General features: G+C 42.2%; 1 protein-coding gene across 1 annotated transcript in view; it reads left to right on the top strand.

Annotated features, from left to right (window-relative positions):
* The window catches only part of LOC110163802 (whirlin-like), a 345,556-nt gene that overhangs the window by 312,456 nt on the left and 7,407 nt on the right, over positions 1–25,693 (top strand). Inside the window, exons 11-15 of the mRNA XM_055161486.1 lie at positions 1,955–2,338; positions 2,812–3,052; positions 5,485–5,657; positions 7,346–7,348; positions 12,044–12,172. Coding sequence (XP_055017461.1) covers positions 1,955–2,338; positions 2,812–3,052; positions 5,485–5,657; positions 7,346–7,348; positions 12,044–12,172 — 930 coding nt within the window. The remainder of the gene's footprint in view (positions 1–1,954; positions 2,339–2,811; positions 3,053–5,484; positions 5,658–7,345; positions 7,349–12,043; positions 12,173–25,693) is intronic.

Genomic DNA, 25,693 nt, shown 5'->3' with positions numbered 1-25,693 from the left:
CTGAGGGTTAGCAGGGTTGTGCCTAAGACCCAAGTCACGCACCAGGTCCAGTGAGAAAAAGTCATCTGAACTCAAGGATCCTAAGAGGAAATTTAGAAGAAGAAAATCAGACCCCAAACAACCTGATACTCTGCTACGACTTTATTTCTTTATTATTTTCCTCTTTATTTTCAAACTAACTCAAACTGTATGCAGAAGACGTGTTCCCGAATATGCGCATATCATTCTGAAGAAAAAAATCGAACTTGTTTAGCCTCATATTTACTTTAGATTTAGTTTAGAGCTTCTTGACATTTGCGTTTGCATGTTAGTCACGTCTGTCACGCCCATCGGTAATCAGAGAGACAGGACCAGACCAGACATCTTTTAAAGCGCAGTAAAAGTGATCTGAGGTTTCAAAAGCAGCAGGACATTCATAATTTGTGATCTGTTTATTTTATTTATTAAATCAAATTGAGTTCCGTAGTGTTGTAGTGATTTTGAAAGCGGTAATTAATAGAATGTTTGACAAGGTTGAATCTATACAGCCAGTCAAAAGTTTCTTATGTCTGACTATTTATATTGTAGAGTCAAACTGAAGACATTAGAACTGAATGAATAAACACCCTGGGAATGTACTAAACACAAATAAACTCAAAATAACTCAACGGTTTTATCATTATTAGTATTATTTATGTATATATAGTAGGGGTATAACGACATCCAAGTCTCCCGATACAATATTGTCACGCTATGAACGTCATGGTACGATATTTATTGCGATATCGTGGGAAAGCTCATGAAATGGTGGGAAGCCTCATGATTAGGGAGGTGACAATATCCAAGTCTCTCTGTAGGATATTTTCATGATATACAGCTCACGGTATGATATTTATTGCGATATTTTGTGGAGGATAACAAAACTGAATATGCTACTTTTTCACTCTTAAAATGACATGACAAAACTCAGTCCAAAGATATAAGACTTAAAAGTGCTTAGAACTGTTATTTCTTCTAGTACTCTGCACTGAAATGGAGCAAAGGATCATGGTCTATGTAGTTCCCTCTGACTTTTTTTTAGCTATTGCTGCACCATAACTCTCAATTTAAGCAAAGAGACTTTTAATTCGATATATAGTGATGGTCCACGATATTATTGTGAGAACTTTGATGATAAGATATCACGATATTTCAGTTATTGTTACATCCCTAATATGTAGCCACGCTTTGCTTTAATCACTGCTTTGACAACTCTTCTGACCGCATTCTGACCCAAGGAACAGCCCTGAAATGAAAACCATTTCAGGAGACTTCATCATGAAGCTCACTGAGAGAAGGCCAAGGGTTTGCGGCACTGTTGACAAAGCAAAGGATGGCTACATAATTCTTTCTCACTTTGTATATTTCTTGTTTTCTGTATTTATTTATTGTCTAATATAGAATGTAGTAAACAAAAGAGAGAGAGAGAAAACATTGAATAAGAAGATGTGTCCAAACGTTTGACTGGCTGTGTAGAGCATTGTTAGCCAGGCTGGCGCCACCTAGTGCCTCCGCTCAATTAAATTTCTCTCCAGTGACTAGGTCAGGAATCAGAATACAGTTGACAGTTTGCAAGAACCCCAGAAGTGCGAGTTCGGGCACCAGCTAATCAGCGAAGAGCCATACATTCTGTGTTGGCAACGATTCCTGAGATCGAGGATTTAAAGCCAGACCAAAGAGAATGTTTGGTGAATTTTATCAAAGGGAAACATGTTATTGTCCTTCTTCCACAGGATTTGAGAAAAGCTTAATATACCAGTTAGCTCCGTTAGCAGTGCATTACATACATCAAGACCAAATAGCAACGACTGGTTAAATAAAAAAAGTACCCGCCTACCGTCAAGAGAACAAATCCTAATGCTGCTGTGAATGAATCAGGCCAGATCATTGTATGGCCCAGATAGAAGTTCTAGTCCTTCTTCTTGTCTCTTTACAGGAGGATGTGCAGGTGAGACAGTCCCCTCCCCTCTTCAGACCCCCGAGCCGCTGCTCCAGAGAGAGGATCCCCTCGGCCCGCCTGGTTCAGTCCGGTCCAAACCGCCTCCTCCAGGACTGCCTCCACAAGTCCCTGAGACCCACCTCCCCCCGCGGCTGTCCCGGGCACCACGCGTCCATGTCCGCCCTGCATCAGCACCCATGCGCCCACCAGGAGCCACTCCCCCACCCATGTCCTCACCCAGAACCCCACCCTCACCCATGCAACCACCCGGAGCCCCTCCCTCACCACTGCCACACCCACCACACTCACTCGGGACGGCCCACCTCGGGAAACCACGCCCCCATGTTCCTTCATTCGAACTCGGCACCGGCAAAAGCAGAGGTGAGAGTCAACCAGACACAAAAATATAATGCATGGGTAATATTGACTGAGAGAAAATCCATTAAACCAAAAACTATATTACATTTCAAGTCACTCAGGCAACATTTACACTGTGATTCTCAGTCACCTTCATGTCTCAGTCAAAGGTCTCAGTGCAGTTTAACTCGTCAGTTAGGTCAGCAGGACTGTGCCAGGGCAGTTTGAGGAGATAAAGAGCCAAAAGTGTTTCCATTGGAAGGTCTTGGAGTCTTTCCTCTGGAAGGTCTTCTGTCACAGTTGCTGCCACAAATAGTCTTTAGCATCTCAAATGTCCATAGCTGGTCGATCATTGTTGTGCACAGAGCCAACTGCTAAACCTAAAAACAAAGAAGAAAGCACTTTGACAGACTAAACTCATTAAACATAAATAGTGTATCTGACTGCCATTACTAATGACTAGAAAGTTAATATTATTGTCTTCTCTCATTGTCCAGGCCTACTCCAGATCCAGCTCTTATGAGAAGTCCTGTGTTTCGTCCAAATCGGGCTGCTCCTCCAAAGGTGTATCTCCCCTGGCGTCTCCTCACCCCTCGCCCTGTGCCTCGCCCTGCCCCGCCCTCATCACCCCCGCGCCCTCCACTTGTTCTCCGGACCAGCCCTGCTCCCCCGCTTTGGGTCACAAGGTCATCGTCGACGGGAATCGCCTCACAGCTGACTGCCGGACGCAACAAAGAGGTGAGCGTTACCTTGTGTTCTTCACTTTGGTTGTATCTAAACAGTGGTGGAATGTAATGAAGTAAAAGTAGTTAAGTAATATAATTAAGTAAAAATGTAGATTATAAGTAAAAGTATTTTTTATTATTGTTTGAGATCAGCTGAAAGTCTGAGGGTTTATTTTTTAACACTTTTGTAATTTGAGCAAACAAAGATACACAAATAAAAACAGATTGGAAAAAAACAATAAAAATCAGTTCTATTGTTTCTGCTCAACAAAATTCAACACAAATCTTTATCAAAACCTCTACATTTGAAGCTTCATTAGACCTCAAAATATGCACAAAAATATTTTTCCTTTTTACTCTTCAAGTACATTTAATACTTTTACTTCAGTCGATTTTTTCATGTGATACTTTTACTTTTTTTTTTTTTTGCTTCTGTATCTTTAGTTTTATTTAAGTATCAAAATCGAGTATTTCAAAAATCTATTACAATTTGAATATGATTGGCTAAGTAAATGTACTTGGCAATATTTTTGCATAACAACTGATTTATAACAAAGAACTGTATGTAACCTACGCCAACTGTATGTAACCTATGCCGGAGTCCTGCACCGGTACCCAACGGGTAACCACAAATAGGTACAGTATGTGGGCGGGTAGTGAATACACATGGGCAGGTCAGATGAATCAAATATATATATGTATATATGTACTAGACTATCATGTACAAATTGTCAGAATCACATTGTGTTCAGTCTTCCTACAGGGGCTAAAATATTTAAACTACAGCCTACGTCACTTAACAGCGACCGTAGCAATTTTCCCCAGCAGCATTCATGGTTTGAGAAGCATCGACATGACGGACGAGATGAAAGTTAAGTTGGCGAGCGGTGCTTATAAAAGAGTTCACAATGACTGTTCCAGGGCAACCACTGTGTTATTTATCACGGGCACGGGTGGGTAACGGGTGGACTGTCTGGGCAGGTGTGGATTTAACTTTGATATAATCAAGGGTAATCATGGGCGGATGTGGTGCTGTACTGTGCGGGTGGGTGTGGTGTTGTACTGCGCAGGTGCGGGCGGGTGTGGTGTTGTGTTGCGCGGGTGGGTGTGGTGTGTATGTGCGGGGGGTGTGTGTTGTATTGCGCGGGTGGGTGTGGTGTTGTATTGCGCGGGTGAGTGTGGTGTTGTATTGCGCGGGTGGGTGTGGTGTTGTATTGCGCGGGCGAGTGTGGTGTTGTATTGTGCGGGTGGGTGTGGTGTTGTATTGCGCGGGTGGGTGTGGTGTTGTATTGCGCGGGTGGTGTGGTGTTGTGTTGCGCGGTGGGTGTGGTGTTTGTATTGCGCGGGTGGTTGTGGTGTTGTATTGCGCGGGTGGGTGTGGTGTTGTAGTGCGCGGGTGAGTGTGGTGGTGTTGTGAGGGTGCTGGGGGGTGTGGGTCTCCAAAAATGGACCCGTGCAGGTCTCTGACCTACGCTAGCCCTGCCAGCACATAATAGAGGAAACAAGTTTTTCTTCCCCTCAGTACATGTATGTGGAGCATATACTGCAGCTGCAGAGGCTGCACTAGCTGTGACTCATGATGCTGCAGGTGATGCAGTTTAAGTAGAGACCAGTCAGATCAGAGAGAGGCACTTTAGGTTTTAACCAATTGGATTTTAGGATTGAAACTGGCAACCCAAATGAGAGAGTCGCGAGGCCCACTCTGTCTGGATTATCATCTTGAGAACCAAAATACCAAAATAGAACTTAAATATATCTGACATGTTTTTGGAATTATTAATGAATCGGCAAGTTGTTAGTAATCAAATTAAATTTCATGTCTGATCTGAGGACATGGTTAGGCTTATTTAAAATCTAAATTTTACAAGGGGTTGGGAGGGCATCTGATATATGGTAAAACTGTGACATTCTGCCATGTTTAAATTGCAGCAGATGTTATAACTCAAGTAGATGAGACACATTGTTAAATCCAGCAGATCTATGGATAGACTGACTGATTGAACATTTGATAAAACTATTAACTTGCATTTCATAACTCTATAGATAATTGATTAAATAATATTGTGAAACTAAAACTTTTTTACGATTTTGGGGACTTTTATAAGGACACACCAGCCAAGGACAGTGTTTCCCTTGATTTAGAGGATCATAAATATTGTATCTGTTCTGAATATACGAAAATGCTCTAAAAAATACTTGCCACAACAACTTTATTTTATGGTAATGGTAGCAGTAGTAATTTATCTCATACACTTAGTCATTTTTTTGTGACTTTACTAACATTTGACAGATAGATTGTCCTTCGTAAAGTAAAAAGACTGCCCAAGAGATTTCGTAACGTCCTTAAGACAATAAATGGGCCCAGTTTCAAACCATATTTCAGCCAAATTGCCTGTCAGTATTTGGGGCATTATTTCTGATGTCATTTGCACTGACGGTCTCTAGGGGGCACTCTCTCCCAGTTGTCGGACAGTGGGCAGACGCTGAGTGAGGACAGTGGAGTGGACATCGCAGAAGCCGGGGCCCTGAGTAAAGACGGCAGCCCTCGCCCCTGTAAGAGCCAGCTGGGACACGCTGCAGAGGGGACAACAGCGCCACCTGCTGGAGTCAACAGGCAGGTGAGTGGCTTTAGGCTATCAATATCTGTTAAAGTGGAATTAAACTCCCAACACTGCCACCAATTGAACCAAAAAGATATAATATGGCGTAGTCCAAGTCCAAGTGTTGGTGATTTTATTTACAGAAGTGCACAAAATAGTGAAAAATGAAAAAAAAAAAAAAAAAAGTAGATATATTTACAGTCTGTAGCAGCCCTTGAATAGTTTCAAAGCTGGTGTCTGTAGTGCACACAGCTCTTCCTCTTAACATGCACTGCTTCTGTGGAGATAGGAAGTCCTTTTTATAGTACGAGGCTCCTCCCCCACATTAATTAACAATGAAAAACATCTTTTCCTCTACAAATAGAAACAGATATATTCCCCCTTTAATACTGAAAAATCATAAACATTACCATAAAAACTACCCTAATACTAATCTCTAAGCACAGATAAGGAAAAAAATATTCTTATTCATTACAAAAACAGAAAATTACATGACGTTACTCACGATGTCACATGTGCACAGCCTACATGTGATGCAGCATAAAGCGGAAGACCACAACCTCAAGTTGGCCGACTGACACCATGGATCTATTAAAATAACTGGATAGGGTGTTGCTGCTTGTAGCTGCCTCCATTTGATGTAGTGGCCACTCACTGGAGCTTCAGCGGAAAAATCCCTTGGTCCATGAAGGGATTTTTCTCATAGAGCGCAATGTAAAAACTGCTCGTGTTCGGCTGACAGAGCACCTACAACTTTCAAAAATGTTGGTTTTTATGGTAATTTTTACCTATTTTTAGATCATAAACTTTTTCTCAGCTCAAAACACTTCAGTTGTCTTAAAAAACGCCTCATGATCGTTCGCTCCGGCTCCTCTCTGCTCCGCTCTAGCTCCTCTCGCTGTGATTGGTCAAAGCGATCACGTGATACCCAAGACCTCGCTCTGTGCGTGTGCTCCTGTGCATTGGCGTGTGCCCGCGGGAAAAAACAGCACCTACTGCACATGCTCAGTCAACCTGGAGCCACCGGAAATACCTATCCAGGCTAAAGGCTAAACTGGAGTTATGCACCAATGAGCTTGGCTCAATGACTTTGAATGGGCGACCATTTTGAGACCTTGGGGCTTGACTGACACACGCACTGAGGGGAGGGCGGACATGGAGGAAAGTTTGGAAATGAAACAATGGCTATGGTGAAAGGAATGTCTGAGCAACAATCAAGTGTGCACCCTTGACTGTTGTGATGGCTATGTGAGGAAAACTCGGGCATAGCGGTAAACGGCCGGGTAAGTGAAACACCGGTATGAGCGTGTGCATGTCTATCAGCACCATGGCATGACGGGTTACTCCGTCATAGTGTCTATGGTGTTTTAATGGCATTGTCTATGGTCCCTAGAGCTTTAATTTGCAGCTTTCTGATCAAAAACATATAAAACTGAGTAGGTCCTGACTCCACTGACCTCTGAGATTTCAAGTGCTTGGTGACATCACGCAAGACTGCCTTAATTACAGTCAAGTGTAGGCTTGTCGGCTGGGCACTGGACAGAATCGTAGTGCTAACCATAGGGAGAGTTTAAACAGGGCCTGGGAGAGATTGCTAAATTACTCAAAGATGCATGGATGACATTTAAGACCTCTTCATGGATGTTTTTGATAAAGGTCTGGGCACCTTGTTTATATTTTGTAGTATTTTTCCCAGTTTTGTTTAGCAAGTTATTCTTATTTTTGAATGTTTAAAGCTTCTTTTTGGGTTGCTTCTCATTTCCACTAGGAACCTTTAAATTGCATGAGCCCCGTGTGCCTCGCTCTCCCCGCCGTTCCCACCGTTCTAATATGTCAGTTTGTTAGCCTTTTGTTTGCTTTGCTTATTTTTTTGGTTTGCCTCGGTGAGTCCGGACTTCCCGTTTTCATTGTTATTTTACGTAGAGATAGTTTTTGGGGCTGCGTTTTCGTTAGGGTGGGGACAGTGGTGCACTGGCAGCTTCTATGGCCTGTCCAGTGCAGCGTCCTTGTTTTATGTTGGCCGGCTCACCATGGTCTTTTGCTTTGGTACTTTGTTTTTTTGGGCGGGCACAGGTTAAGGGTTTTTTTCTTAGGTTCCATCTTTCAAAATACAAAAAGAAACAAAGAAAAGAACGTGCAATCCTTAACTTTGTCTTCCTGGTCCCGTCCTAAATATATTTGATCTATTTTGGATTGTAACAAGGAACATTATACCATGGTAGAAGGTTGTCCAAATAGTTGATTTTTACCCCTTCTTTAAGTAGTTTAAATTTAAGTTAATTTTTTTGTTTCATTTGATAAGTGTACCACCTCCCTCTCCAGAGTAGTGTTACCAAAGTATTACAACAAACACACACAATCCATGTATCATTCGTTCATTTGTTTTTCAATATAAAACCAAAAATAAGAAAATGAAAAAACAACTGTTTTCTTCATTATTTGTCTCCAAAACCAAAATGAAAAAACAGATAAGGATTTGTTTTTCAGTTTTTGATTTTGTGTTTAAATGATAAATGGAAAAAAAAAACAGATAAAGGTTTACCGTGACTGTGATGCCGGACTTTTGTACTGCATACAGACTGAACCAGGACTGATCCAGGTTCAGGACCACACCGGGACCAGAGCGGGACTGAGACCAGACCGGGACCAGACTGGGACCAGAGCAGGACTGAGACCGAGACCAGACCGGGACCAGACCAGGACCAGACCGAGACTGAAACCAGACCGGGACCAGAGCGGGACTGAGACCGAGACCAGACCAGGACCAGGCCGGGACCAGACCGAGACCAGACCGAGACTGAGACTGGGACTGTGACCGGGACCAGACCAGGACGAGACAGGAGGCTCAGAGCCCACGGCAGGGCCGGAGCTCGAAGCTGAGGCTCGAACCCTGCGGAGGCTCGGAGTCAAAGCTCGGAGTCTGCTCTGGTCCCGCTCTGGTCCTGGCCTGGTCCCGGTGTGGTCCCAGACCTTGATCTATCCTGGTTCTATCCGTATGTGAAGCAAAAGTCCGGCATCGCAGTCACGGAAGTCACGTAAACGAGTTATCTGTTTTTTCCATTTTTCATTTAAACACAAAATCGAAAACTGAAAAAACGAAATCATTATCCGTTTTTTCATTTTGGTTTTGGAGACAAATAATGAAGAAAATAGTTGTTTTTTCGTTTTCTTATTGTTGGTTTTATATTGAAAAACAAATGAATGAATGATACACAGATTACACACACACACACACCTTTACTTTGTTCACAACAGAATAGTCATTTTCAAAACACTTTTTTTTTTTATCATGTGATCTTTTAACTTCCTGTCTTCTCTCTCTCCCCCATTTTCATTCCTGCAGCAGAATCACCAGCCTCCTCAGCCTCTCCATCTTCTTTTCCACTATTACCACTCCTCTTTTTCATGTAACGTTCTTCTGTCTACCTCATTGTACCTGTTTGATGTTTTTGTTGAACTCCTTCCTGGTTGAATTAGGCCCATTCTTCAGGCTCTCAGTGCGTGTTAGATTTGAGATGTATTCGATGATTGTTCTTGACACAGGTCGGCTCTCTCAGCATTTTAATTACCAAAGAAAAGTGTGGGACAAGACGTATTTCACGCTCTAATGGGCTCCTCTCTGTGTGTCATTACCTCCAGACAGAATCAGCACAATCTCAGCTCGTTCCTCTCACTATTTATGTCTCAGAACATCCTGTATTAACATTTCTCACACAAAGAAAGTGGGACAATTGAATATTTTGTAACACTGTGATCTATTGCCAAAAATGTGTGAAATTGATAAAACGTGTTAGAAACTTGTCTGGTGGAGAATATGACGCCTGTTTGTCACCATGGAGATGTTATTACTTTGCTTGGCATGTCACACTGTATGATATTAAACTTATCTGACTTGCATTAATTCAGAAACTGCTCATTCTGTGAAAAATATGTACAGTGGTCCCTCGTTTATCACGGGGGTTAGGTTCTAAAAATAACCTGCAATAAGTGAAATCCACAGAGTAGTCAGCTTTATATTTTACAATTATTATATCTGTTTTAAGGCTCACCCCGTCACCACACACTTTATACACTTTTCTCACACAGGACAGTTACAACCCTTTTTGCATCTTTCTTAAAACTTATTGCTGCTGTCGTCCTTATGTTATTTTTCTCCTTTATGTAACGAAGATTAGGTAGAAGATTAATTTATTTCATAATGGCGCCCTACAGCTGCATATCTACCTTTCTTCAGCATGTCCAGACATCTTTTTGTGCGATGGTTAAATCTTCCTCTGCCTTTTGGGTGTGACTGCAGGAGCCTTTTACAGTGCAGAAAGTTACGTCGACATTGACTCAAAGATTAATTTGTTCCAAAATGGAGTTCTGCATGGGTCCATTTTTGGAGACCCACACCCGCAGAGTACAGCATCGCACCCGCGCAGTACAATACCGTACACACAATACAGCACCACACCCGCCCGTTAACCCAAGATTATATCAAACTTTTGCGCTGCATGTGCCACAGACTAAACCAAGACTAAACCAGGACTAACCCAGGACTAACCTAAAACAGGCCTAAACTAGAACTAAAACAGGACCACAGGAGAAAGGACCGGCTCAGCTCCGCACCTCACGGAGTTAAGCGCAGCAATTGCCCAATCGCGCTTTGCAGACACCCTGCTCAGGGTTCTCTCTCTTAAGTCCAAGATTAGTCCTAGTTTAGACCTGGTTTAGTCCTGACCCACCCATAATACACAATACGCATTCATACGCTGTAAAAAAAAAAAAAAAAAAAAAACATAAACATGCAAAATTGCACACAAAAAAAATCTGCGAAACAGTGAGACCGCTAAAGTTGAACCACAAAATAGCGAGGGATGACTGTATTTGTGAGGCCTCATTTCTTGACAGATCTGACCAGTAACTTGGTCTTAGTGTGTGACCAGGTGCCAGACACTCAGAAATGTTACAGTTAGTTTTATATAGTGCTTTTCCAGATGCTCACTTTTCAATTTAGTGCATTCATTCTCTCCACACTCGGCGGTGGTAAGCTACGGAACATAAATTCTTCCCTAAACAGGAACACCTCCTGTTTCTTCTTCTCCTCCTTCCATGAGGAACTGTCAACATCCGGCTAACATATATAAAGTAAGAGTTGTACATTGACGTTAGCACTGAACCTATAGACATGTATAGATATAAATATATAGGTCTGTGATTGAACCAAATAGTAAAAGAAAGGCAGGAACGTCAAGTTTAAATGCTAAGCTGCCACCGAATGTTGCATAGTAAAATGTTGGGTTGTGCAGTGCATTGTTTTCCTTCTCAAAATCAGGATTTTCAGAACAGTAATAGGTTTATTGCTGTAAGTGCAATCATTTGGAAAACTGCATTTGTGACAAATACTCATGTTAACGCTGTACTTGAGCTATGTCTGTAAGTATCCTTTATTTGTACAGTTTGAGCAATTCCAGGCTTATCTTAAATGTACATAAACAGAATGATGTTAGAATGTGATCAGACCTTCTCCGGTACGGTGACAATGAAAATAACCAAGTTAGTTAACGATAGTATGGCACGAGTCTTGACTTTAGCTATTGATAGGCCGTATACCCGTAGTTCTACAGCAACCCAGGGGTTTATGTTCATGTTCTTAGCAGACGCTTTTATCCAAAGTGTTTCCCAAAAGCATAGTTGCCAACCTGTTACAGTAACTTAGTTGTTAACTCATGCCATACTATCATTAACTAACTTGGTTCCGTTCATTGTCAGCGTATGTACCAAAGAGGGTCTGATCACATTCTAACATCATTCTGTTTATGTACATTTAACATGACATTAAATGGAATTGCTCAAACTGTACAATTAAAAGATACTTATGGACTTAACCTCTCGTGAAACACACGTGTTGCTGCTTTGCTTTGACTGTAGATATAGACTTTTGCCAAGAAGATGCAAAAAAGGAGAAGAGTACAAAACTCTTTCTGACTGGTTGATTACACGCTACAGGAATGCCCATAAGGGAGTTTCTGTTGCACATCTGGAACGCCCATGCTGCAGACCGACCCTCCTCCACTGTGGCACCTGACGTCTCCCATCCGAGTACAAACCAGGCCCAACTCTGCTTAGCTTTTAACAAAGAGGTTTGGTCACACAGTTTGGAGAAGGGTTCATTTACCTTATTTACTCATGACATCACAATTGAGATAAATTTTAACTTGGACTAGATCAGGCCTAGACCAGGATCCACATCAGGACTAGACTAAGACCAAACCAGGGCCAAACCAAATGTGAACCACCTCAACAGACATTCCATTATGGTAAAACCCTATATAAAAATGTTTAAAAAGGAAAGATTTATTTATATATTTTTAAAGATTCTCAAGCTCATTATTGTGTGTGTGTGTGTGTGTGGCCCTCAGCTGATGTCCCCAGTCCCCATGGCTTCTGCGATCTTAGTCCGGGTCCTGAAAAACTCCAACACTTTGGGCATCGCCATCGAGGGAGGAGCCAACACGAGGCAGCCTTTACCACGCATCGTCACTATACAGGTGAGACACAAGTACACAGGTGAGACACAAGTACACAGGTGAGACACAAGTACACAGGTGAGACACAAGTACACAGGTGAGACACAAGTACACAGGTGAGACACAAGTACACAGGTGAGACACAAGTACACAGGTGAGACACAAGTATACAGGTGAGACACAAGTACACAGGTGAGACACAAGTACACAGGTTAGACACAAGTACACAAGTGAGACACAAGTATACAAGTGAGACACAAGTATACAGGTGAGACACAAGTATACAAGTGAGACACAAGTATACAAGTGAGACACAAGTATACAGGTGAGACACAAGTATACAAGTGAGACACAAGTACACAGGTGAGACACAAGTATACAGGTGAGACACAAGTATACAGGTGAGACACAAGTATACAAGTGAGACACAAGTATACAGGTGAGACACAAGTATACAAGGTGAGACACAAGTATACAAGTGAGACACAAGTATACAAGTGAGACACAAGTATACAAGTGAGACACAAGTATACAGGTGAGACACAAGTATACAAGTGAGACACAAGTACACAGGTTAGACACAAGTACACAGTGAGACACAAGTACACAGGTGAGACACAAGTATACAGTGTAGACACACAAGTACACAAGTGAGACACAAGTATACAAGTGAGACACAAGTACACAGGTGAGACACAAGTACACAAGTGAGACACAAGTATACAGGTGAGACACAAGTATACAAGTGAGACACAAGGATTATTTCAAATGTAATTCTCATTATTCACTTTATTCAGGTCTGGACTGCTTTTACCAGGGCTATCATCAGTATAAGAATGACTGGCAGTGTGTATTTGGTAATAACATTTGATCTGAATATGGTTTTGTCATAGCAGTGCACCAAAGTTTGACTGGCCATAATTCTCCTAAAAGATTTTTGGATGTCACACTACACGACGTGAAGAATTAAAATTGTAAGACAGCACACAGGCACTCTGTGAAGGTTGCTTAATCAATTGTGTCTCTGAGCAGCATTTGTGTGAGCGAGTACTAGACTCCAGTCTGTGCGTGGTAAAGTCACCAAACTGGTGCCAGTTCTGTTGCCTGAGCAGCCAGTCCCTCCTACATCCTGTTCTAATGCAGAATGATCTGTAACCAGACCAGTGCCATCCACTACCACTGACTTGTAGCATGTGCTTCTCAAAGCAGAAGAATATGAACCATTGAAAATATTTTACTTCTTTTCCCTCAGATACATTTAGGAGTTTAGTGAGTTTGTTGCTTGTTTAGAGCTTTGCTTTATTCTGCAAAAACCCACACAGTTTCTGAAGTTGTTTTCACACGGTCACTATTAGGTGGATGTAAAAGAGCATTTGCTCTGAGAGAGCTGCTCTTGGGTCAGTGTGAACAAGACAGTCTCATTTCTGATTCACATTCACATTCAAATCTCTGAGAGCGCTTCAAACCAGGAGGTCTCAGAGCAGCTCCACCCACACCAGCCTCAAGCCTCAGGTGAGAGAAAAGAACACCTGTAAGTGAAGATATAAGCATATTCACGTGGCTCTGTGTGTCCACTTGAAACATGTTGTCATGAAAATAAGTTCTCTGAACAGATGCTTCTCATGTGGCTCATAGTGTGTGTTTGGGGTGAATGATGTGCAGTGTATGTGAACAAAAAACACCCAAAAGTGAAGTAAACAGAACTAGAGTGCCCTGGAGTCAGTCCACAGAGGACACATGTGAAAACAGCTGCAGTCCTTTGTTTTGTTTTGTTATTTCTCTTTTACTTGTGCGCCGTTTGTTTTGATATGAACAGATCATCTACTTCTAAGATTAGTTAATCCGCCTTGACAATCACATTTGAGTTTTGGGAGACAGAATACAGTTGTGAGCCAAAACGTCTTTGTAAAGTATTGTAAAAGCTTGTTTGGTCTTGGTCGGTAAGCCACCTGTGAGCTGAGACTAGCTCCGCTGCTGGCTGTGTTTCTGCTCTGTTCTGCTGTGACTTTGACAGAGTGCTCGTGTTTGTTATTGACAGAGATGGACTGAAAACACACAGAGATTCCAAAAAGTCAGACACTGCTTGACATCAATCACAACTCTTCTTTGGTCGCGCACTGGTTCCAAGTTTAATCTTTGTCCCTGTTTTACTGTGAGACGCACAGAACATCTTTTAGAGCCACTACTGAGATTGGCCCCATGACCAGTAGCTCTAATCTTTCATCGCAGAGGGACACAATTGTTCAGTGGGCACCAGCACTGCACCTGCTCTACTCATGTACTTACCTTCTCCACAAATCTTCCTCTGGCCTCTTGTTTCCAGGCAGGTCTAGCTTCACCATCATTCTACCCATATACTCACTGTCCCTCCTCTGTACCATATACTCACTCTCTGCTCCTGTCTGCTCATTGAAATAGGCCTTACACCGGTTATCTTGACTCCTATATCGATTTCTCGTACGTGAAGGGTAAAACAGCTGTGTAGATTTTGAAAAGACCTTCCCCCTGCTCCATTTTTCTCATTTAGTCGGTAAAAGTTTGAGAACATCTAAAAGCTTGTGCCTGCTGAGGTGACCTGTCAAACTGTTGGGGCGTATTTCATCCTCTACTGTGTGTGTGAATGTGTGTAGAACCAAGAAGCACATTGACTTCAGCATTTTCTACAAGACAAATGCAGCAGTAGTAGTAAAAAAAAGCCTAGTGACACAAGCCTGATCGACATTAAGATATTTGTGAACCCGATACAATTAAAATCACAATATTTTCACAGGCCGACTAATGACACATGTAGGGTATTGTTTGTGTGGCCTCTAACGGACACAGAGACGCAAAATACAAACTCGGAATAGAGCGAAAATAATGAGAATACAACTCACTCACCTCTCGTAAAGTGGTCGATTTAAACTGCAGCATCTCATCCACATTATCCATAGAAACTGTCCTCCGCAAATAATGACATCCAGTCCACAAAACCGCTCTATTAATCCAGTTTGAGTCCTTCTTTGAAAGTAAAAAGGCAAGAGTAGTTCCTCACATGTCTGTTTACATCCACACAGCACACGGATCGAGGTGAAGCTGCAGATTCACGATATTGACTCTACTTCTTGTGTTCTTTGCCACTCTTTGCTCTATGCTTTACAAATTTTCACGTAGCTGAAATACTGCACCACATTTCACAAATAATAATAACTCAAATAACTCACAAATAAAAACTAAATTTTGACATGTATCTAAACTAGAAGTGCAGTGCTCTGATCTTTTGAACACTTAAAAGAGTCTCAAAGTGAGTGGTTTTACTGTAGAAAGGAAACTGATGTGTCAGAGTCCAACCCAGTCCCAAACATAAGTTCTAAATATTTCCCGTCGGACTTTGATCAGGTTTCCACGCTCTGGTGTTCATGGGTGTGTTTCTGGCTCCATCCACTAAAGGAAGCGAAGATATAACCTTTTCTCTTTTCGGCGGGTGCCATGTTGGATTTTATGTACACCGGCCCCAACATGTATCCATGGATTTTTGAAAACCTTAGGCCCATACCTAACACCCTGCCAAAAATCTAAAACTTTTCCAGAAGTGCACAATTTTCATGAATTCCTTCCTGGCGAAATTGACTTTACATTGGAAAATTGTCACTCCTCTCTCTGTAACTTTTGCGGTGAGCTTTGACAATTTGGTCTTAGCTCTACATGATCCTGTTTTTGTTTTTGTTTTTTGTTGTTTGTTTGTTTTTGTTTTATCCATAATTAAATTCCTATTCCTAATATGGAACTCTGCTCCAAATTTGCCCTTTAACCATTTCATTTGCTTCATTTGACTGGAGCTGAACACTATTGGTGACGTCACACTCCCTTAGTCCACTTCTTTTTACAGACTGTGGAATAGACACGATGCTCAATACTGATTCCGATACCACAGTGATAAAAAAAAAAAAAAAAAACACTTATTTAGACAATAGAATGTAATTTTACCATTCAGTTGTAGGTAGCACTTTGTTTTATATTACCATGTGGCCTTATATCTGTGTAACATCATAGTGGTCCATGGGCGTGTACTTCCGAAGGTGTAGAAAATATAGGAAATGGTAAGAAAAAAAAAAGGGTGTGTCCAAACATTTTTCTTGTATGTTTAAACAGCACCAATCAAAAGCTCTCATCCATTTTTTTCCTTTTTTTCTTACCATTTCCTATATTTTCTACGCATTCTACATTTTATATATATAAAGTAGACATCAAATATATGAGGCAAGATATATGGAATTATTTAGTAAAAAAAGATTTGATGTTTTGTATGTATGTATAAATGTCAAAAGTACTAAACAGAGTCCAAACTTTTGACTGTGTTCTTGCTTGTTATCTGTACTTTCTGTAGCTCTGCGGTTCAAACCAAATTCTATAATCTTAATAAAATCAAGAAGTTCTAAGGTTAATTTCCTGTACTGTGTGAAGCCTGTGTCTGGGTTTTGTCCTCACGTCTGATATTCTCTGATATTCTATCCTGGCAGATTGTTGTGTAGTACTTGTGATTTGAGTTCTTCACGCTATCAATCTGAGACGGTCCTCACTCAAATCGAGAAGAGCCGCGCAAAAATGTTCAGATGAGTTTTTCAGGTGGATTGAAAGTGTCTAAACAGCGGAACAAACAGCGTAATCTCATTTTCGGTAAATCCAGTTCAGAGAAAAGCTGTCCACAAATGCACCAAGCACCTCGCTCACACGCTTTTCACAAAGAGTCTGTATATTTTTACCAGTGCTGGAATGTAACGAAGTAAAAGTAGTTTCAGTATGTAACTTCTAAGGTGGAGGGTCGGCTTCTTACTTGTCTCTGGAATGTTCCACAGTATGGCATTAAACTTATCTTGCTTGTATTCAGTGATAGGGATTCTATAGCTCAGAAATACCGTATTTTCTGCACTATAGGACGCTCTGGACTATAAGGCGCACTGTCATTGAATGGTCTATTTTTCAAACTTTTTTCACATATAAACCGCACCGGACTATAAGGTGCATTAAACGAAACACAACAGTTAGATAAGTCAGTCAAACTTTACAAACAGTGATGATTCCATCAGGCTGACCACGCCTACAGGAAGTAACAACAGCTGATATACGACACATCACCAACACCGGTGACAGTTCAGAAGATGGCTTGCAGCTAGTAGCCGAAACATGTCAACAAGGTAACACACTTTACTGTATTGTCTTTAAAAAGAACCCAAGAAGTTAAAGTGATGATTCTGGTCTTGGTGAAAGCTCAGACCACAGTTGATATTGATCCTTAGCCCAGGCGTCCACGATCCATAAGTCGCTCAGCACTGTCTCCCTGTCTGGTGAATGTGTGTTCGGCTTCTCTCATCCACTGCTCCCACACAGCTCGCACTTTAACTTTATAATAACCTTGAGCTTAAAGTCGGCATTGTAAGCGTGTGTCTTGACAGGTGCATTTTGATATTAAAAAGAATATCAGTATGTATTACTCCACGATGCTCCTGACTACGGTACTACCATCCCTAATGTGCACTTTTACTTAAAGGTAGCTTTCTGGTGGAGGGTCCATCAAACTCTTTTCTACATGGAGATGTTATTGCTTTGTCTGGAATGTTTCACAGTATGGCATTAAACCTTTCTATCTTCATGGAGACCAAACCAGACCAAGTTACAGGTCAGATCTGTGGAGAGACAACCCTGCCCACAGTCAGAATGCTTGTTCTAGGTATTTTTGAGCTTTAAAACAACATGTAACTGAATAAATGTAAGGAACATTCCAGACAGATCAATGACATAACCGTAGAAACAAGCAAGTGATGGACCCCCAACCAAAAAGTGACTTATTGCATCATTAAGTATCAAAATCTTCCACCAGCGTTCTTTCAAATCAAACATAGTCTGTACTGCTATGTTTGATTTGATGCACTGAAAAGCGTCACATTTGGCTTCCCTCAAACCACACCTCTGATTGGTCAATCACTCAACCCCAGAGGTGACTCCAGCTCAAACGCAGACTCTGGTCCGGGACAAGATGGATTCCATGAGTTTGAGAAGTCAGTTATATCACAGAAATTCATCTTGAGTGCACGGTCTGGTCTGTCTGCTTGTGCCAGCGTTGAAAGATTGGCCACATGAGGAAAAATTGTTTAGAGGCAACGTTCATAGTGACAAAAGAACATTTATTTCTTGTTTAAAGGTTCTGACTCTTGTGAGCTTTTAGCCATGTTATAATGTTACCTCATTCAAAACATACCAGGAGTTGTGTTTTGTTTCACATGTTTCTGTAATCCTTTATTATTAGATTTACCAACTGAGGCAGCAGTAGTTCAGCTGGAAGAGAGTTTGTCCACTGATCCAAAGGTTGGCAGCTCAATTCCCTCTCTCGACATAAACATCATTGGTGTGAGGTCAGATCCACTGACCCACAGATGAATGCTGTCATTGGGTCCTTGGGCAAGACAATTAACCCACCTCGCACCCAGTGTCTGCGTACTCTTGTGTGTGAATGGGTGAGTGGTTCGTTGATGTAAAGCGCTTCAAGTGCCTTGAAGGTGGAAAAGCGCTGTTTTAATGTGACTTTTTACCATTTACCTTTTTGTCTGTCTATATTGCCAAAGCTCAAAATGCTCTGTTCCACCTCGTGATGTCATGAATCTGTGGCTTTCAAGTTAACAACTAAAACTATTTTTTACCTTTTATTCAGTAGAGATTGGGTGAGGAAGTCCCACCAAAGAGGAGAGGCAGGGGGGAGACAGGGGTAGAGAGAGGAGAGAATAGAGAAGGAGCAGAGGAGAGACTGTTTGTTCAGTAGAGATTGGCAATTCCGGGGCTGATTCTAATTCCAAATGATAGACGGTGGTACAGTGTTTAAAAAAATACAGTGAAGCGTTTCAGTCCAGTGAGGTTCATTTGGTCTTCTGATAATTTATGTTGTTAGGTTCTTTTCAGACCAAGAGTTTGTTTTCATACCTGACAGCTTCGACTGCTCACTAGTGGTTTTCCTCAGAGTGGTCACGTGATGTTGCTGTTACATGTCTGATTTATACAGGTTTTGGGGTCTGATTAAATCGACCTGCAGATGGCGCTGTCGTTCTGCCTCTACCGGTAGGAAGACAGCGCCAAAACCTGTATAAATCAGCTGACCGGACATGTCACAGCAACATCACGTGACCACTCTGAGGAAAATCACTAATGAGCAGTCGAAGCTGTCAGGTATGAACCTAATAACATACAGTGAAGAGTAGGGCTGGGTATCATTATTGTGGCATCGATACAAAGGCCACGTTACGATACATATCTTGATCCTGTGCACTTTTGGTTTGATACAACGTATTTCAAATCAATTCGATATGGTTCAGTAAAAAAATAATGTCTATGTCATGGCTGTGATGCTGAAAGTCTTTGTTAAACCACTTCTTATGCAAAGTTCATATGAAACACAAACATTGTAATCATCAAAACAGCGAAAATGTCAAATGTGCTGCATAAACGAGTTTCCTTCTTCTGAACAGTCAACAAAACTGTTAGCCAGGCTGGCGCCACCTAGTGCCCCTCCTCACTTTCATTTCTCTCCAGCTACTAGGTCAGGAATTGGAATTAGAATACACTAGACGGTTTGCAAGAACCCCAGACGTGCAGGTTCGGTTCACCAGCCAATCAGCAAAGAGCCATACATTCTGTGTTGTCAACAATTCCCAAGATCGAGGTTTTAAAGCCGGAACAAAGAGAATGTTTGGTGATTTTTATCAAGGGGAAAGACGTTATTGCCCTTCTTCCTCCGGGATTTGGGAAAAGCTTAATACACCAGTTAGCCCCGTTAGAGGCGCATTACATACGTAGCAGTGATATGTTAAATAAAAAAAGTACCCGCCTACCGTCAAGCGAACAAATCCTAAAGCGAACTTCAGACAGTTTCCACAAAGTGAAACTAGCTGATGAATCAGGCTACAACACTGTAACACTGTAACAGAATAATTTATTAAAATACACCAAAAAAATAAATAAAAAATAGTCTTGGCGATATATCGATACAGCAGCCCCTAATTTCGATACTGTGTCATCGCATTGAATGATACGATATATCGATATCTCAATATTTTTGCACTCTCATAGTGAAGTGTTTCCTGGATTACCACATGACATCACAAGGTGGAATAGTGCTTTCAGTTTGAGAAGACCACAGCCTAAATATGCAGAGTTTGTGTGTTAAATGTGAATGAAACAAAACACAACTCCAGATATGTTTGTGATGAGGAAACATTCGAACATAAATCAGAAAATTGGCACTTTATCTCTTGTACACAGCTGTTCGTTCCTCTGCATATGTGACGCTCTGAACCCGTCTCCTTTATCAGCTCTCTGTATTCTCGCATTCTTATTATTCCCGTGACACAAGTGCTTTCTGTTAGCCAAGACAGATAACATCATCTATATCACAGCTATACTCTCCGTCTCCCCCAGGGGGCGCTTCACTAATGCATGTGTTTCCATTACGATGACAGACTCCCCGGAGAACATGAGGGCACAGGACTTGTCAGCTTGGCCACGACTCATTTCTCTTTCCTCGCCCCCTTCTCCCCGATGCCTCTCCTCGATTGTGCAGGGAATGGGTGAGGAAGTCCCGCCCACAGAGGAGACGCAGGGAGGAGAGAGGAGAGAGGAGCAGAGGACTGAGGAAGAGGGGAGAAAAGGAGAGAGGAACAGAAGAGAGTGGAGAAGAGGAGGGAGGAACAGAGGAGAGACAGGAGCAGAGGAGGAGGAGAGGGTGAAGAAGGAGGAGCAGAGGAGAAGGAAAGAGTGGAGAAGAGGAGAGAGAGGAGCAGAGGAGAAGGAGAGAGGGTGAAGAGGAGGAGCAGAGGAGAAGGAGAGAGGAGAAGAGGAGCAGAAGAAAGAGAGGTGAAGGAGAGAGTGGAGAAGAGGAGCAGAGGAGAAGGAGAGAGTGGAGAAGACTAGAAGGAGAGAGTGGAGAAGAGGAGCAGAGCAGGAGAGAGTGGAGAAGAGGAGGAGAGAGTGGAGAAGAGGAGCAGAGGAGAAGAGAAAGCGAGAGCAAAGAAGAAGAACAGGGAGAAGGAGAGAGTGGAGAAGAGGAGCAGAGGAGAAAGAGGACCAGAGGGGAAGGACGAAGTGGAGAAAAGAAGCAGAAGAGAAGGAGAGAGTGGAGAAGAGAAGGAGAGAGTGGAGAAGAGGAGGAGAGAGAGGAGCAGAGGAGAAGGAAAGAAATGAGCAGAGGAGAGCGAGGAGAAGGAGAGACAGGAGAAGAGGAGTAGAGGAGGAGAAGAGGAGCAGAGGAGGAGAAGAGGAGCAGAGAGAGTGGAGAAAGAGAGAAGGGGAAGAGGAGAGAAGGGGAGAGTGGAAAAGAGGAGAAGGGGAGAGTGGAGAAGAGGAGCAGAGGAGAAGGGGAGAGTGGAGAAGAGGAGCAGAGGAGACAGAGAAAGTGGAGTGGAGGAGGAGTGAGTGGAGAGAGAGAGAGGAGGAGAGGAGAAGGAAATGGTGAAGAAGAGGAGCAGAGGAGAAGGAGAGAGAGGAGCAGAGGAGAAGGAAATGGTGAAGAAGAGGAGCAGAGGAGAAGGCGAGAGAGGAGCAGAGGAGAAGAGGAAAATGAGTGAGTGGAGAAGATGAGCAGAGGAGAAATGGAAAGTGGAGAAGGAGAGAGAGGAGAAGAGGAACAGAGGAGTAGAGGAGAGAGGAAACGAGGGGCAAAGAAGAGAGGAGTAAACAAGAGAGGAACAGGAGAGAGGAACAGAGGAGAAGTTTGCAACAATACAAACTCCTCACTGAGAGAAAAATAAAGTTTCATTATTTGATCTGATGTCTCCTCTGAGCTTTGGGACACTGTTTAATATGGAGCGTTTGATTGACAGCTGAAATATCTAGAATCGAGGAGAGAAAACAAGGAGAAGGAAACAAGGAGAAGGAAACAAGGAGAAGGAGGCGAGGAAAGAAGAAAGACTGTAGTGTGACCGCAGCAACATCAGTCTTTGGTCTGTATGTTCTGTCAAAAAGGTTAAATTGAAATCGTCACTACAAGGAGGTGCATACAATTCAATTATGTGGTGACAATGAGTTCTGTTGTGTCCTTGGGCAAGATGTCACTTTATATGAATGTGATCTAAACAAGGACAGTTGGAGCTATGAAAGAGCATGTGGAGTGAATACATTATATAGGACTATTGTCATTTAAAAGGCTCATAATATACTATATTCTGATGTGTTATAATGTTGTTTTCTCATAATGTTGTTTTTCTCTCAAACAGAAAACACTCTGTTCCACCTTGTGATGTCATGTGGTAATACAGGAAGTGGTCCACTGTGTTTTTAAACTCCACACACCTTCACTAGAATTCATTTGGATCATTTCATTTGGATCATTTCAGCCCTGGAATTGCCAACCTCTGCTGGTAAAAGGAGCTGTTAACTTGAAAACTACCACTACATGACATCACAAGGTGGAATAGAGCATTTGGAATAGAGTGTTTTGAGCTTTGGAGACTGACTAATGCCGAGCCTACACTGTGCGATATTCTTGAACGTTTCACTCAGCCCCAGCTCAAACTGTACGGCCAGATTACAGGGTTTAAAAGTGCACAGCTGTTACAGGCCTCGGCCCTTTAGAATTCGTTACTAGTGCTCCCGTTCTTCTCTGTTTGCTTTTGTGAGTGTGATGTGATCGGTCCGCGAGCCCTGGACCCAGATGCATGGGAGCACCAGAATCGAATCGCGTCGGGTGGATGACGTGACGAAAAATTATATTTTAATTAAATTCGGGCGGGTGGCGGTTTAACTACTAAAAAAAAAAGAAAAAAAGTTATTGTTAGTATTGTTACCTACATCTGAAAAGACGAGTGTCATTGTCTATGCTTGTAGTATGAAGTGTACGTCATGTCTTAATTAGCCCATTTGACCTCGTTTTTATGTTCTGAAGGTTCAGGTTGTGTCGGGTTATTGATGCCTAAGGTTTACGAGGCACATATTATATGCAGTTTATTTTATTATTTCTAATTTATTTCTGTTTGCCAACACATAAGTGGCTATAGGGCCATATTTATTTAGTTATGCATATTTTTTCTTGCCTATTTCAGTTGGAATATAAAGAGGGCATTGCCTGATTTCAATAAAGGTTCATCTGGATGAGATGATCTGTCTATTTTGTTTCGATATCAGATATATTTTAAAACACGCAGACATTATAGCGTAGACTGCCACTCGGGGTATTTAAAACTTAAAGACAGACCGATGGAGTGAGGCTGTGACTTTGAAATAACATCGGGCAATGGCAGAATGTTCAGAATGTAACAACATCCAACACGAAGGCAAGAAGGTTCAAAAACAGTCTAGTCGGAAAACGTTGTCAATTAATTAGCTGCGCAAGAAAACCAGGTAAGTTTGGGGTTGTTACGGACAATTAAGAATGCGAACATACACGCTGAGCGAATTTTGGAATGAATTAGCTATAGAGTTTGCATTTTTATCGAGGCTCCTTAGTTTGTTTGCTGTATGATTGTTCTAAAATGTAAAATCAATCGGTGGATGGTGGATGGGTGCGGTTTTGAAAACCTTCGGTGCAAAATGGACAGCGGGCGGATGATGAGTTTTGTGTCGCGGTTGCGGATGAAAAAATAGCCCATCCGTGCATCTCTACTGGCCGGTCACCCTGTCTCTCCCACCAATCCGCAGATGCCACTTGTGGGAGCGGGGGTTTAAAAGGACAGTCTTCCTCCTGCTTGGGGCGGCTGGATCCCTGCGGCCTCCCTCTGTTAGTTCGTAGACACTCCTTTGGTTCGCAGTGCAACTTTAGTTAGATTTTGTTACGTTGTACTTAGTTAGGGCTCCTTAGTTTAGTAGATTATCTTGTTTAGATCCTTTTTATTTTCTCCCCAAATTTCTGTGTTTTTCTTTCCCTTTTCCTACACTGTAAATAATAAATGCACAATTTTTAGTTAAACCTTAAACATCCTGGTTTTATTGTTACTTCCCTTTCTCCCCTAGTAAAGGGGACGTAACAACAGCTCGTGGAACTGTTTCAACAGTGTGAAACCCTCACAAGAGGCGACTGGTTTTCAAACACATTTGATATTCTTGCGACCTTGTTACGGCCAGAGGTCTCCAGCTCCTCCTGTAGTCACATATGTTTAAGTCTCCGCTGCTGATTACAGTGTGTGCATACAAGCCTCCATCTGCTAGACCTCTGCAGTGATTGGTGGATTCACTTCAAGCTGGCACCTGGGTCTCTTCCAGCTGATTGGTCCAATGCCGTAACACCTGGCCAATCCTGGGCCTTCACCTGCACCTGCCACACCTTAAAAAGATCTGCCCCATGCATGCCACATCTGCTGTGTCTCTTCTATTGCTGTGGTTAACTGTGGTTTACACACTAGTAGTCCTGGTGACTTTTTTTTGAGGCTGGTTTTGTTTTTCTGTTCCTGTCATTTATATACTCTGTTTTTGTTAGCCTGCTTTTAGTTATCCATTTCACTACTCAGTTTAGAGCCTCTGTCAGTTATTGTAAATATTCCCCTTTTGTTACAACTTTAGGTTTCTTGTTACTTCCCCCTGGCTCTAGCAGAACTGGGTCGTAACAGACCTGTGAAAACTCAAAAAAAAGGCCAAAAATCTGCCAGTGTATGCCCGGTTTAATGCAGGATTACTCGATGTGTGAATGAAACAAAACACAACTCCAGGTCTGTTTTTGAGGACGAAACAATATTCCAAAGGCCGCCACGCACTACAGGAGAATTTGCCAGATTTTTCTTCTCTGTGAGTTTGGGGAGGCATGACCTGACTTTTATATCCTGTAGTCTGTAGTTAAAAATCGTTAAGACCAAAAAAATCCTGTAGTGTGTTGCCTTACCTCGACTAAAAGCTCAAGTGACTCAGTCAGTTTACAGAGTTTTATTGTCTGATGGTTAGGGAGTGCACTGTTAGCATGCTAGTTGATACAGTGATGATCTACTTCGCCTTTGACGTTTTTAAAGCTTTAAAAATGAGGTACAATGCCTTTAATGCCTTCATAGCGATCGAACTTTCAACTCTGTGTATGCGTTTGCCGTGATAAATCCAATCTGTGTCCTTTCTATTGAACCATGACAAACGCCTATTACAGTCTGTCCCGTTCATTTGTGTGAAATGCTGATCGTAAAAACCCTGGGTGAATGCCTTGCTTCGGGGCAAGTGACAGTGAGTGTGATACATTACCTGTGAAGTAGTTTTTGGCCCCGTCTGCAGGATCTCTATTATGGGGCTTGTGTATGTCCGCGGGCCCTGGTAGACCTGCTCCTCTGTGATTGGCTGTCACTGTAAATAAACATGTTGAGTCGAAAACGAGATGGAAACAGTGAGAGCAGATGGATGAGACAGGATGAACCCAGGGGGCGCTCATGAGCCTCTGTAAAGACTCTTCAAGAGAAATGACTAGAGAGCAAATTCAAGCTTAAAGGGCCCATCTCATGCAAAATCAACTTTTCTGAGCTTTCTACCTTCTAAGAGTGATGTGTGGGCCTTGTATATGTAGCCAAAGTGGTTTTTAGATTGATTCGGCGTTTTTTTAAAGTTGCAGCGTATTTC

This window comes from Boleophthalmus pectinirostris, unplaced genomic scaffold (genome assembly GCF_026225935.1).
Source record: "Boleophthalmus pectinirostris isolate CB_2022bp ecotype Guang Dong unplaced genomic scaffold, ASM2622593v1 HiC_scaffold_4, whole genome shotgun sequence".
Lineage (NCBI taxonomy): Eukaryota > Metazoa > Chordata > Actinopteri > Gobiiformes > Gobiidae > Boleophthalmus > Boleophthalmus pectinirostris.
The sequence above is the reverse complement of the archived record's forward strand: the minus strand, read 5'-3'. Positions and strand labels throughout refer to the sequence as shown.